Below are 15,745 nucleotides of genomic sequence, written 5' to 3' on the forward strand. Positions count from 1 at the left end.
GAAGTAATTTGCCAAGGGCTACTCAACCAGTAAGTGGCAGCGACAGGATCCCCGGGTAGGCTATTTTATTCCAAAGCTCTCACTGCTGACCACTGGGCTATATTGTTGCTGACTTGTTGGTGACTGTCAACTCAGCAGGAGAATCCAGGTTTTTACACATCTACTATATGCATTGCCTCTCCCAAAGTATGTCTTTACAGATACATTAGGATTCAGTTTTGAGACTTGCTTTTTCCCATTTTGGTGCTCAGCCAGGGATAATTCATGCAACTTGCTGTCAAACTAAATGGAACTAGACCAAAAAAGAAAATCCACCTGAGTTCAAGAAAAACTGCCACAAGTTTGGGCATTCACTTAGGACCACTTCTCTAAATTCCTTGAGGGAAGAGGGAGCTGGATGCAATTCTAGCTAGGTATAGATTTGCTTGTTCATGATTGTGACCCTGATGATATGATGAGTGAAAGCTTTTTCACTTGTCCAACCTTGCCAACTTAAGCCCCCTTCATTATTGCCTTGGAGGGAAAACTAAAGTTCTGTGCCAAACAGATCTGAAAGTGGTTCTCTGATCTTCTCAGAGTCTTGCACCATGCCCCCCTTAACAGTCTTACCATTTCACAGACTAAGATAATGTAACCCAAAGGTGGCATGTTTTATATCTGAAAATGCAAGCTAATAAAAACTGAATGGAAGTAAGTTTTTAGTTGTTGCTGAACAACAAACATTCATTTTGAGGCTTTCAGCCACATGATGAACTTGACCTTTCACACAAGAGATAACAATGGCACAAACCTGCTGCTCAAATAAAAAACAAAAGCTGCTTCTGGTCTAAGATCAAAATTTTATGATCGTAACATGGTGGGCATATGAGATAATTTTAAATTTACTAGACCTCGAATGTCTTATTTATATGAGAAAGGGCCCATACCATAGTGTTAAAAGCACAAAGGAGAAAACTAAAGATTCAGTAGAGTCCTGATATACCAGAATGCTATATCTCTGGACTTCTGGGAATGCACCAAGTGGGTGCTGCCACCAGAACGCATAAAAGACTGCACAAAGCATGATGGATATAATGATGTCATAGTTCTGAGTTGCCAGTGAAGTACATTATTAATTTCAGCTCATTACGCTTTTATACTTTATTTTCTCTTCACTTCCCTTGTAAGCCTGAGGTGTTGGCTCCATTTTTGAGACCACTTTTGGCTAGGAAACTAAGTTCTCTGACACTTCATAAAAATGACTGCATAAATGACACCAGCAGGGAAACAAAGCCCTCTTGGGATGAAGCTGCTGGGCATCCGGGTAGGCCATCCTACAGGGCGACAGACTTGCATCCCCATCTCAGCACCTGGTCAACTCACTACCTGTCAGGGACAGTGTGGCTTGCTTTGGGAAGACTAGAGTCAGAATGCTAAACCATGGGATTCCAGGTGTCTCCTGTATGGAGTATGAGTTCATCTGTGTTACAAGATAGAGATAAGACTGGAAAGAAATAGTGAAGGCATTCATGTTATCCATTGTCTGGGGCATTGGGAATTATTAGTGCATTGTAGGGTTTCCATTATAGCTTTTTAACTCATCAATGTTTCTATATTAGTATTTAGAATCAGAAAAAATGCCATAAGAATATAAAAATTATTTTTGACATGAATAAACTAGATATCAATGACTTCTTTAACCCCAACAGCCACTGGATGAACTGTGGACTTGAGGGAAGAGGGATCTGGATGCAATTCTAGCTAGGTATAGATTTGCTTGTTCATGATTGTGACTCTGATGATATGATGAGTGAAAGCTTTTTCACTTGTTCAACCTTGCCAACTTAAGCCCCCTTCATTATTGCCTTGGAGGGAAAACTAAAGTTCTAGGACTGTGCCAGCCTCTGAATGTCACTGTTTAAGATACAGGAAGGGAAACAGTGGAGGAAAGGGAACATAAACCTCGGTGGGAAAGCAAAGAGGGGAGAAAAGGAAGAGATAACGAGAACCGGGAGCCAGAGAGATGGCAAGGAGTGAGATACTGAGATGCTCCTGAGACCTGGACCCTTCTGTGTCACTGATGATATGCACCTATCCCAGGTCTCTCCTAGCTTAGGACAATTTCCAGTTGTTCATGTATTGAGCAAATTTGTGAACTTCCTAGAACTAAGACAATGACTGATAACTATCACTGAGTTGGAAGTTGGAAGGGGTGCAGACATAAGAAGCAGCCATGACTTAGAAACATCTTGGTCATTGAAAGGCTCTATATTAACAGTACAGATGACTACAGCACCTAAACCGACACCAATAATATTTGCTAATAAAATTTTAGATAATTGGTTCAAATGTATAACTTCTACTTACTATAAAGCAAAATAATGAGAACAGTGAAGCTATTTTGTTGTTATTACAGGGGTTTGAATCCAGGGGCATTCTACCTCCTAGCTATATCCCCAATCTTATTTTTTATTTTTATTTTTTGTATCAGGGCCTTGCTAAGTTGCTGATACTCAATCCTGCAATACTTCTGTCTCAACTACTGGGATTGCAGGTGTGTGCCACCACATTTGTCCAGTGAAGCTATTTTGATAAACACAAAATGTGACTACCAGGAATATGGCTTCTCCTAGTAAGACCCAGTTGATTTCTGCTTTCCTTTGGTTTTAGATGGTTAGGAATAAGAAAATTCTTATTATCACAGAGAAGTAGTTGCTAATGATAACAATGTTTATAGCACCTCTTGCAATATTAGGATAATTTTTCAAGTAAATGGACATAATGGAAAAAATTTTGAAGGTGAAGGCAAAGACGTAGTTACTTTGCTAGTACAACCTTTTTACAATTGTTATAATTTTTATAACTTTGCTTGAAGTCAGTAAAAATTACCTTCTTAATATATTTGAATATATATTGTGTGCTTAAAATACTTTAAAATATATGAAATGAAACTTAATGCAGCAGCTTCTTAGAATAATAGGTTATATGGGCACTGTTTGAAAAAACAATCATTTAATACAACCAACGACATTCTAACCCCTATTTTGTAGGTAAGAAAAATAAGACCCTGAAGTGTAAAATCATGAATATAAAATTTCAGATTTAATTATCTGGTGTCATTTTTTGCTGTTCATGATCATTTTTAGTCTTGGAAGGGAATAAATTTGGCTGTCTGAGTGAAATTTTGTTTCTAAATACTACGGGAGAATCAAAATTCCAGTACATACAGGAAAAGTGGATAACTATCTCAATGAATAGATATAAACATTTTTCACATATTTATATATTTTACCATTTAGTAATTTTTAAATTTACTATACAGTTAAATCTATAATTATAAAACTGTTCCTGGAGGGTTTATTCTGCTCTATCAGGTGGGAAAGTAGAACAATTTTATAGAGTCTCTTCTATATATTTTTCTCAGACCATCCCTTTTCATCTGGAATTCAGAAGGATTCCTTTGATTCCAGGTGCACAAAATAGCTCAGCAAATTTCACTGTAATTCACAAAGTATCTTAGTCTCAGAGTTGTACATCGACATTTCCTAAAGCAGTTTTCCTTTAAGCTTTTCCTACTGTTAAATCTTAATTTTTACAGCTTTGCCTAATTACTTCAATAAGAAAGTAGCTTCCTGATGTTTGCCTCCAACATTTTTCTTTATCCTTTTCTCACTTTTCTTTCTTCTTTCTTAAATAGCCACCTGTCCTAACATTTATACATGTGTCATATTAGATGTTTTAAAATAACACAGGGAAAAGCATAAAGTGCACAGACACACTTCTTTCAATGTAGTCTTGTGCTTTGGATAATAATAAATGGGCCAAAAATGTTACTCCCACAGAGGAGAGTGGGAAAAAATTAGAGGCCAGAGAGAATGAGTCAATTTTTCTGATTACAGGCATTTTCTTCAAATTGTTAACAAAATGCTTTTATTTCACAACTGTCTTCCATAGCCATTTCTTGAGTGAAGTTTTGCTCCTATGGAGAAAGATTTATGGAGTTTTGGAGGAATGAATCCTTCATTTCTCTTAAAAATACATATATAAATTTTAATGGACATGTGTATATGAGGCTTTCAAGTCTCTCTATTGTCTGAGTTGACCTGTCTTAATTGGAATAAATATGTTTTTTACACAGTGATCTTCATGTTATAGATATGGATAAAAATGTATAAATAGAATATTTTAATATAGGGTTCAGTTGCATGGATTATAATCATAACTAAAATATTTCAAATCCTTAATTATTTCCAAAATAAAGAAATCCAAGCAAAATTTTAACACCTCATTTACTTTTTATATTATATCCAACTTTTAGTATATAATATTCTGATGTAATATGAAGCTAAGCTAAATTAAACTTTACCTAAATTATAAAATATCTATTCTATCTGTTCCTAAAATGAATTTACTTTTATGAGGCAGACAATGTGGTTCCTATAAATTAGTTAATAGCAACAATTTCACATCACATGTGGAACTTAGAATTCATGAATATAGGGTAGAAAGAGGAAAAAACCATAAACTTTAAAAAGCTAACTTGATAAAAGCAAAAACTAAAATTGTACCATTTACAATCTAAAGACAGAGTGATTTGCATCTACAATGTCTAGGTAATATATTAACTCTTCGGAGCTTTCTTTTTCTCCATTAGTAAATTCTAATTTAATAGCATGTGGTGTTCCTCAGAAATCCAAGGAGTCTGGCAAAGGATGTTTTACCTTTTGGCTCACATTATTACTTTTGTAAGGAAGAGTTTTCTTATGTCTTCTCTAATAAGTTGATGAGTAAGCTGTTACTAAACCGGATCATTGGGCAGTGTTGCAAGTACTACGGCAAATGCTGTACCCGTGAAAAAATTCTGGGCCTGAATTTCCATGATTACTCATCATTTGAGATGTTTCATTTGCTAGGGTGATTCTTGATCCTGCAAATAATCTGAGGACCAAGTATGGTTTCCAAAAAGCAAACAATGATGTGTGAAACTGTTAAATGCTTAAATCTTAAAGCTCTTACTTAAAAAAAAATCTTAAAAAATATGATCTTGGAAATCAGTCCTGCTTTACAGTCGGCAAAGGCTCAGTTTATTAAGGTAGTAGAACTGTTCTAAGTTTAGAAGATCTGTTCTGGTTCTGATCCCAGTGAGTCAGTATGGACCACCTACCTACAGGTGAGAATGAATCAGCAGTGATCCTGAAATATAGTCTGCTCTGGTGATAACCCTGATCAGGGACAGAGAAAAAGTGGAAAGAATCCTGAAAACACAGTGGCATCACCCTGGTTAAGAACATCAAGGATTTCACTGGCTGGGACCTTGTTAAGGAGAAAAACAAAGAATGTGAAAGAAAAGAAATGAGGAAATACCTCTGAAGAGTGTTTCGCTTACTGCCTTACAGAAGGGAAGTCTGGAGACCCCGAAGCATCACCATACCGCAGCACGAAAAAGGAGCCTGGGTGTTGGGGACAAACAACTGGGAAGGGACACTGGGCAGCTACCCTTGTCATTTTATTTTTAATTAAAAACTTCTTTTTAATTCGAGTGGCCTATTTAAAATCTGATTCATGTTCACGACAAATGAATAAGTAAATTTGACTGACCTGGCTGGACAGGGATCCAAGTTGCACTCCTGAAGCTTGGGTTTAGGTTTGACATTCTCTGGGTAATAGTGACAGTATTGATCTGCCACCACACGGTTGCTCCGGAGGTCGTGACACTCCGCCGATGTCAGCTGGTAACCTGCAAATAGCAAGCCAGCCAGGCAAGCTTAAAGGCACGTACCAATGCAATATATTTCTTTATGGGTTTTGGCCATCTCACATGAGTGGAAATTATTCCCCCATGCCCCAGTCATTTCCAGGGGAAAAAAAAGACACATAATTGGAAGGCTCATTAATTTTTTCAGGCCTGAAATACTGTGTTTTTCTCTCTCAAGTAATTCACTCATTTTCATAATTAAATTATATTACAGGGCTTGAATTACACAGGCCTTACATATCCAGATTATAAGACTCTGGTAAAACTTCTTTTTATTTCTTTTGTAAAATATAAAATACTGTACAGAATTCTACTCCCAAAAAGAGGTCATCAGCATTTATTTCCTAACCATCTTGGACAAAAATGCTAAATTGCCTTCATTGCATCAGGGAAAATAAATGCTCTATTTTTTCTTTAATATGGAAGTAGAGATTAAACCCAGAGGCATTCTACCTCTGAGCTGTACCCCAGCCTTATTTATTTTTTAGTTTGAGGCAAGGTCTTACTAGGCTGCTGAGACTACTTTCAAACCTGTGATCCTCCTCCCAAGTACTTGGGTTACAGGCATGTGCCAGCATGTAAGGCTACAATAAACTCATGAATAAATTCCAAATCTTCCTCCTTTCTCTTGGACAATGGAGGACAATGGGATATAGTGTAGGATCAGATCCTGCCAGGTGCCAAGGGACATCATTTTTTTCTAAATTCAACCCGAATAGCTTGAGTTGAGTACATGAACAATAAGAACCCAATAGTAGTCATGTTTTAGTTATTTTTTTACACATATCCCGCAGGCCCATCTAAAAATTTCCACTGTTTAAAAAGCCTCTTTAAAAAAATTCTGAGAAAAAAAATATTTCCAAGTAATAATTTTATTCATAATATGTTTTATCCTTTCTACCTGTCTCTTTATTGTTCTGTGAATTTCTGGGGGTTGGTGATTAAGACTTTGATTCTTGGGGCAAAAAATAAATGTAGAGAGAGACTTTTAAAAATAATTTTTTACCCCATTATGATGTATAAATACAATGCACCAATATAAAAATTAAGTTAAAAAAAGTTTTGTATCATTCTAACCCTAATCAACGCCCCTCCCCCCCAAATAAATTCTCTCCCTGGCAGGTAGCTGAGTACTGTTATTGCTAAATATGTATTAGGGAGCAAGATTTAAATTGTTAAGGGACTTGTAAAAGATTTTAGGAATTCGGAAGTAGGCTTTTAAGCCAGATTTCCTGGCTTGAGGCTGTGTTCTCGGACCACCCACAAAAATTAATTGTTCATTAAAGACTTAAAAAAAAGCCATTTAAAAATTCTACTGGAAAGATGAAAAGTAATGAAAGCAATGGGTAAGAAAGAACATATGTTCTATCAAATTTTCTGCTTTATAAGAAAGTCAAGTGGCAAAATGATATTATAGATAGGTAAATGCACTTTTATGTTTTAAATCCATTGTACTCCAAAGCAGCTAATTTTATGACAGGCTAAACATTTTATAATTTTCCACAAGATAATTTCTATGTAAGGACAGAACTTATTATGTCATAAAATGTGGGCACAAGCAATAAATTATGAGTCTGGGGTTATGATCTTTCAAAGCCATTATTTAAACAGATTGCCTCCAAGCTATCACAGAGCATGTGAAGCACACGGTGAGAATAGAAATGAACTGGCCAGAATGGCCGGATAAACCACGTTTTCTGAAGCTTCACCAGGTGTTTTGGAGAAGCAACTCTTTGCACACGCAAAAGGGCCAACCAGTTGGATCTGGAGCCAGAAATGCAGAAGGGAACGTAGAGATCATTTCTGTAGTAAATTTTAAATTGGTCTATGAAGTGAGAAGAAGGCTGGTCTCCACATCTCTCATTGCTTCACTGACAAGAGTTTTCTTTTTACCTGAGCTTCCTAAGTAAGATTTCCTGTGGACAAAGGATTCAATACTTAGAAGTATTTGAAAATCAAAGATAGTTCTTTGGTAAAATGTGAGCAAAAAGCCAGGCGTGGTGGCGCACGCTTGTAATCCCAGCATTCGGGAGGCTGAGACAGAAGGACTGTGGTCCATGAATAGCCTCAGCTACTTAGTGAGGCCCTTTGCAACTCAGTGAGACCCTGTATCAAAATAAGGAATAAAAAACAGGGCTGGGAGTGTAGCTCGGAGGTCGAATACCCTGAGTTCCATCCCCAGACCTGCAAAAACAGGTGAGCAAAATTAGGCCCAAAGGGGCTCAATATAAGTGAATTGAATACTTGTTGCCTAATTTTATAGTGAGCTATTATCAAGGCTACTCAAATTATTCTCTCACAGCAGCTCTATGTGAAACTGGTATAATGTGCATATAATTGAATTGCTGTTTCTTACAAAGCATGGTTTTCATTAGAAAAAAAGAAAAGCATTTCCTTATATTTATTTCTTTGGAACTATTTTCTGTGCTAGTCATTAGTAGGTATGTCACAATACTATGTGTTTCTATGAACATCAAAGTAATTGGCAATTTAATTTGAAACAAAGTAATTTTCTTTTTTTTTTTGGTACTGGGATGGAACCCAGGGTCATTCTACCTCTGAGCAACACCCCCATCCCTATTTTTTTAAATTCTTTATTTTTTTACTTTTTATTTATTTATTTATTTATTTATTGATTGATTGATTGATTTGGTGGTATTGGGGATGGAACCCTTCTACCTTTTGGCTACACTCCCAGACCTATTTTATATTTTTATTTGGAAACAGGGTCTCTTAAGCCAGCGAGGCTGGCTTCGAACCTGCATGATCCTCCTGTCTCTGCCTCCCAAGAGCGGGGATTACAAGTGTACACCACCACGCCTGGCTTATTCTTTATTTTGAAGCAGGGTCTCACTGAGTTGCAAAGGCCTCACTAAGTAGCTGAGGCTGTCTGCAAACCGTGATCCTCCTGTCTCAGCCTCACAAATGCTGGGATTACAAGTGTGCGTCACCACACCGCTTAAACAAAGTATTTTTCTATTCAGGACAGATAGAACAACTAGAAAACACTCTTCTATTGAAGTGCCTAAAATGTTGAATTGATGGTTTTTTAACAAATGAGTTTTAAAAGCACTTGATGGTGTTCTGACTTCCTACTTTTAAGCTAAAATCCAACACTGCTCTATAGAACATAGATAACACAGAGGAGAATTGCATTTATATTCTTACTGTTTTTCAAAAATTCATCAGTAATTCTTTGTCTCCATTTTGAAGTATTATCTTATATCTTATCAAACTAAATAGTTCATCCACATAGGTATTGCTAAATTAAAGTCAACCAATTAACTGGCTTCTACAAAGTCAGAGCTGGAAGGTATTTGATGTGCTAATTTTCAGAGGGATATCGTAGATTTTATACCCATTAAATTAGATAAACCTAAAAAATAATCCAAAAAAGTTACTGATGAATCCAAAATATTCACATATGCTTGTTACTTTTCTGGAAAGAATTTGGTAACATATGCCAATAGTTTAAAAGTTCTAAAATTCCTTTATCTGGTAATCTCACTGCTGAGTATTCATTCCAAGAAAATAATTTAAAAGAAGAAAAAAAAATTTAGGTATTATTCATTACATTATAATAGTAGAAAGATTTATATGCCTAAATAATTTTCCATAGGGAAATGGCTAAATAAATTACTATAAAATAATCAAAAGCATAGTCACTATAATTATGAAGAACAGAAATGGAAAAAAGAAACTCTTTTCCAGTAACATAATTCTGTTCACGGTACAGATGTCATAGAGTGGAGACAGAAATTCATTTTCTAGCGTTTCAGGAGAGATGCATTTTGATGCATATATAAAGCAAATGGTATTCCTTTTAATGCATGAAAGATGGGGAGAAGCCAAAAAGTATCTGGGCCTTACCTTGACAATGCCATGATTTTTCATTCTGGTAGTAAATTATTTCCTCTAATTAAGTATGCCTGACAGACACACATTACTGGATTCCTAAACAAATGACTTCACCTCAAGCAGTTGCTTAGTTTATATTCAAATGGGTAGAAATGCCTCAGGACAACTCCGTTGCCAAATTATTATGGGCTTTCCATGAAATCAAAGACAGAAGTAAAGACTGTTCCCTCTAGTTGAACTCCACTGAAGGACACACTCCGGCAGCATCTTGCAGAGGTGACTGCCCTACAGCATGGCTTCAGACTTTGGCTCCTTGTACAGTGGGGGTCGGATCCACCACAATGCTCTATTTCTTCCTGGTGAAGTGACTCCACTCCTAACAGCCAAGCCTTTCCCCACAGAAGCCCAGAGTGGCGAGGCGAAGTGAGCACCATTACCTCCTCCACAGGTTGCTGAGCAAGGAAAGAAATCCGTCTCCCTCCAGCGGTGGATGATGGGCTGATAGAAGATGAACTGCACTGTGCTGTCCGTGGGTCCTGAGTTACGGATCTGCCGGAAACAAGAGGAGAGTGAAGAGCAAGTATGGCAGCTGTGCAGCTGTAGACAGGACAAATCATAGTGTGAACATCTTGGGTGGTGGGAGGGACTGCATCAGGAGAGAAGAGGCCATGGAACATCACTCATCTGACCACGTGACCAGCGACTGGGCCACAGGGCTCCTCACCATCTGCCTTCTCAGTTCGGCTGCCACAGGGCAGAGGATGGTAATATCTCAGTTAGGGATTGCACCATGGCCTTATCCCAAGCCAGGATTCCCCTCCTTCCTTTACTCCCACTTCCCTGGTATTTAGCCAATATCACTATCTGGGTGTTTAAATGTAGGCTGGGTAATAATGTGTTCTAAGAAAATGATAAATGCCATACATCACTAAAAATAAAAGACACTGTTTGTGTTAAGAAAAATAAAAGTTCAAAAATTAAGTAACCTTTCCCATTCTGAGACATGCATGGGGCATCTGGTCAATTTACTGATTCATATATTTGAATGAACAAAGCTACCAGTTGGAAGCTTGCTAAAATGCAAATTCCTGGGCCCAGGCCCAGATATTCAGGCAATTTGAATGTAAATAGTTGACCAATTTAGATTATAAAAGTAATTACTTTTCAAATAAAACTAGCGCTCCTGGAAATTAGAACTTTTTTTTCAAGGGGGAATTTGAGACAACATTTTTTTAATGGTTCTTAAAAGTGCAAGGTTGAGAAAACATACTCAAAGTGAAAGAGAAGGAAAAAGTGCCTAACACTAACAATTAATTTCATGAAGGCAGAATGAAGTAGCTTACAATGTTGCGACTGCTGGGCAAGGCTGGGACTACTCATATTGAAGGAAATTCCTCCACTGCTTTTACAGTTCTGTTGCCACACAAAGGAGGATGGTAATGTCTCAATTAGGGATTATCGTTATTTCAAGCCAGTACTCCCCCTCCTCTTTTTTTTTCTTACCTCTCAGGAATATAGTATATACTACAATCTGTTCAAAAATAGGCTGGAGTATAGATGATTTGTTCTAAGAAAACAAACTGGATCACTTCTTACTCCAGCTACATCATCAGTAATTAGAGAACTATCAGAGTCCAATAGAATCACACAGCCTGTGTCCTTATTAAATGTTCTGAAGATTTCCTAGTGTCCCAACTCCCTTTATGTAGGATAAATGGATAAAACTTGCCTTCAGATAATTTTAAGATGATCCTATTTCTCTGCTACTAATCTAGGATATAGAGGAAAATAAGAATACTGAAAAAATAAATGGGCCAGAAAAAATTGGTAAGTGCTAAACTCTAGGTTCATTGTGGAGTTTAAATGGGAATATAGAAATATTCTTCATACAGTCTGGAAGACATGGAGAGGGAAAAGAGGAAGGAAAGGAGGGAGGAAGGGCGGGCAAGTGAGAACTACAGATGATGATGATGATGATGATGATGATGATGATGATGATGATGATTTTGGTGGCACTGGGTTTCCTGGAAACCCTCTACCTCTAGGTTACACTCCAAGACACCTATTTTTTATATTTTTATTTGGACACAGGGTCTCTTAAGCCAGTGCGGCTGGCTTCAAACCTGTGTGATCCTCCTGTCTCCGCCTCCCAAGTGTGGGGATTACAGGTGTGTGCCACCATGCCTGGCTGCACTACAGATTATCTTAAATAACAGTGCAACTCTGATTCATGGGACACTTAGGTCTTATCTAATCACAACAAACTGTGATCCAATTTCCTCCTTTAAAACAAACACAGTGGGAGCAGGGAATGGCTATCTTTCACAAAGGGGGCGTAGCACCTATAGGTCAATAGTACTTCTTAGTCCTAAGTGTCAGGTATAGGGGGACCTAATTGCCAAAAGCTGTCTTTTTCTCCTTTATTTTTTGAAGCACACATTGTTCTCTTGAGATGTGTGATTATCACCATGGTGGTAGAAAGCTATTAGAAGAGTGTTCCCACCAGAGCCCGACTTTCCCCAAGAAAGATAAAAAAGTTCATTAGGCTCAATAAGAGCCCCCCCCCCCCACGGGTCCCTTTTGGGATGCTGCAAACACCAAGTCCTAGGACTGCGAGGGGAAAGTCATGGCTACTTCAGGCTCAGGTGAGTGCAAGGAAACGTGGGGGTACCCGGGGAAAGCATCGCTGGGGAGCTAAGCAGCGGCGTGTGCGGCCTTTCCTCTGGTTAAAAGGCAAAAAGGTGGAGCTCTCTTTTCAGCTTCTGAAAAGTAAGCAGTGCAAAGCACCTTCTGCCCTAAGTGACAGGGATGGATGTGAGGAGGAATTTTAGTGGTAAGAGGGAGGGTCAAGGGAAAGAACACAAGCGGCTTTGAGTGAAAATGAGGTGGAATGATTGTAAATTCAAAGGCTGTAGGCTTACATTTGAAAAGAAAAAAGAGTTGAAATGAAAAGGACTCTCTTTATTTTAAATAGATAAAACCAAATCCCTGGCTGCATAACCTTGCTTTTCTTCATCCATGCTGATAATATTCCCTGTTTCCCTTTGTCTATAGTCACATTCTTTCTTAAAAATAGCAACAGTGTATGTGGGTGGTGGTGGTGGTGGTGGGGTTATGGCTGAGCTTTGGGTTTGTGTGAAATGAAAGGAACCAAGGAGTAATTATAAATTCATAAAGACATCATCAAGTACCCAATGGTTCTCCCAGATAAAGTATGTTTTTCTTCTCTGTTGAGAAAAGGGTAATTTGTGGGCTTCTGGATGTTACCCAATGAAGTTTCTTTCTCTTACTGATACTGTAGAAACTTCTGCCCTGGGGCAGGCAGGTATGGCGGTGAGCAGTCAGGGGTCTCCCTAACTCCTGGCTGCTCTGACAAGGACAAAGGGGCAGGAGGAGTTAGAGATGCCCTGCTGCTGTGTGTACAAGCTGGGACCCACAAGGCGGCTGACTTGCTGCCAGTGCTCTAAAGGTTCAGGATGTCATGGAGGGCTGGGAAATGGTGGAAAGAAATCAGTATGTCTGTGAGGGAGAGAATAAAATTGAAAGTAAGTAAATCAGCTTCTTCTGTGTCTCAGTCTACTATTACCTAGTTTGGAGCAGCTGGGGTAGTTGGCAGTAATAAGATATCCTCACAAACTGCTTTAAAAACATTTTAAAGTGCTTTGGTTTGAGTTTTCAAAGATATGCAACAACAACCACATCTTCTTTATAGCATTCTGTGTTTGTAAAAGTTAATCCTGGTAAAATTGATATTCCTTTGCATGTCTCCTCAATATTCTGTCAACTGCATGGAAGCTGGGACAAGTTATCCTGCTCACCAGTCAGTCTTTCTTTGGGACTATTTATAATGGTTGGCACATAGCGGGTGTCCAGATGATTCCTAGGTGAATGAATGCTTAAGCAAATGAGTTTTATGTTGATCATGGTCTTGTCAAGTACTCTTAGAATTTCAAACTCTTTGGGGGGATACATTCTTAGAATCATTGTCATCTTTTTTATATACAGCTGCCAGTTTTCTTGAGGATGTTGCCTATGCTTCCACCAGATGATAAATTTTATGAAAAGAAGTAGAACTGTTACAGAAACAATCTTTGCCTAAGAGTACTTTCTATCCACCTTTAAAGGCAGTCTCCTTAGGCAGGATTGATTGTAGAGTTGAGAGGGATTGTAAAAATTGCTAGTTCTTATTGGAATGAAATATAGATTGAATTATCCCACTGTGTGTAGGACTTTATAAGTTTAGTAAGTTAGAAATGATAAGATTAGGGACTATTAGATCAAAATGATAGATTAAAAATTGTTATTATTCAACTTTACCTCTTACAGAGTTTTCAAATCTTCCTAGAACTCCAGACCTCAGTTTGGAAGATACTACAGTTCAGCCCATAAGTCCTGAGACCAGGCTTACATAAGAGATGTTGGTTGTGGCTAAAGCTGCTCTGGACCCTGGAAGATAGGTCACTGCACCACAGAGCTGTCTCTCTGGGAAGAATAGACATATTTCTTGCTATAGAACAAAGAGAGTGGGAAAAACTCTTCAGGAAGGAAATACCGGGGGTCAGAGCAGACAAGATCTTGGAGACTATCCTAGGGCTCAGATGGAGAAGGAGGGCAAAGAGGCAAATGTCCAGAGCAGAGCCAGCTGGGGCAGAATTGCGCAGGGATCTCTGACTCACAGTAGCAAAAAAATGAGGATTGCTTTTCTGCTTCTGTATCTTAAAGCTCACTGTATGATTGGTAAAATAATGTGTAAAATCCAATAAGAAATGCAGCATCTTCTAATTATCCAAGTTTTATACTCTTGGAATCTATCAGCAGAAAGGGGAGGACTGAATGGGGGAATCCCCACCTGTAAACATTGGCTAGGAAGACATCGTGACTTACCATTTACTCCTTTGCTCTCCTACAGCTGACTTGAATTTTTTCTCTCAAGAACATTTGCCTTAGGACAATAATTTCCCCACTTAGCACAGGTTAACTGGTGTGGGAAAGCCACACAGTCTGGATGAAAGGGTGAAACCAACCTGGACTTAAACATTTGCCAAAGCTCAGCCTCTAGTGGAGAAAAGAACTGATTATTTTAACTCTATGGGCTGTCCATGTCTTAGAAAAGTGTGTGTGTGTGTGTGTGTGTGTGTGTGTGTGTGTGTGTGTGTGTGTGTGAGAGAGAGAGAGAGAGAGAGAGAGAGAGAGAGAGGAGGAAGGAGGGAGGGAGGGAGGGAGGGAGGGAGGGAGGACTGGGAATTGAACCCATGAGCATTCTACCTCTGAGCTAACCCCACAGCTCTATTTTAATTTATTTTATTTTGAAATGGGGCCTTGTTAAGTTATTGCATACTGGCTGGCCTTGAACTCCAAATCCTCCTGTCTTAGCCTCCCAAGTACTGGGATTACAGGCTTTTCCCACCCTTTTCAGCTTCGGAAAGGCTTTCATAATTACATTAGTTCAAAGTGAATATCTATGGCTTTTACCACCTGTCCTTTTTGTTTTAGTGATCAGTTATATGCAATATTATTTCAAACTTCTCTCTCCAGTGCTTTCTTTTCCAAATGACATTGTGAACTAGGAGAGAGCAGAGATCATGTGACTGTTAGACTGGCCCATGTATCAAGCATCTTCTAAAATATATACATGAAAACTTTATAAATTTGCTTCATAAAGTGAACGCTCATTACCTATGTTATTTCTTCCTAGGCGCCTCCTCTTAGGTCTCCTCATAATGAAAACAACTTTTAGGGTGTGGACTAGGTATCAGTTTATGCTAAAAGCCTTCCAGGACAAAATATGAAACTTTATCTCTGTCTAATCCTTTGGTGCATATTGGGCTATTTCCTTAGAGTAATAAAAGTGCTAATTCTTGTGGCGTTGTAATCACAGAAATGATGCTTATCTAAAGCAATGCATTTGTTAATTAGGTAGACTTAACCATGCCATGTATACGTATCTTACCATGGGTGTGAATTTAGGCTAGTTACTCAGCTTCCCTGAAGCTAAGTTTTCTGGTGGGTAAAACAGGCAAGTCAACATCTGCTCTTTGTAAACAATTTCTGTGAATAAAATTTCCTTCTTCATCCAGCACTTGCTAGTGCTTAGTGGCTTCTTCTTATGGAGCTATGAAGACAAATACAATGTAGTCCCTTCCTCCACAAACA

The 15,745-nt window shown here is 38.3% G+C and overlaps 1 protein-coding gene across 1 annotated transcript in view; it reads right to left on the reverse strand.

Moving 5' to 3' along the window:
* ADAMTSL1 (ADAMTS like 1) overlaps window positions 1-15,745 on the reverse strand; it is a gene marked incomplete at both ends in the record, with an annotated part of 419,367 nt that overhangs the window by 242,019 nt on the left and 161,603 nt on the right. The window contains 2 exons of the mRNA XM_080708549.1: window positions 5,578-5,716; window positions 10,030-10,141. Coding sequence (XP_080564675.1) covers window positions 5,578-5,716; window positions 10,030-10,141 — 251 coding nt within the window. The remainder of the gene's footprint in view (window positions 1-5,577; window positions 5,717-10,029; window positions 10,142-15,745) is intronic.

This window comes from Muscardinus avellanarius (genome assembly GCF_963383645.1).
Source record: "Muscardinus avellanarius genome assembly, chromosome: 13".
NCBI lineage: Eukaryota > Metazoa > Chordata > Mammalia > Rodentia > Gliridae > Muscardinus > Muscardinus avellanarius.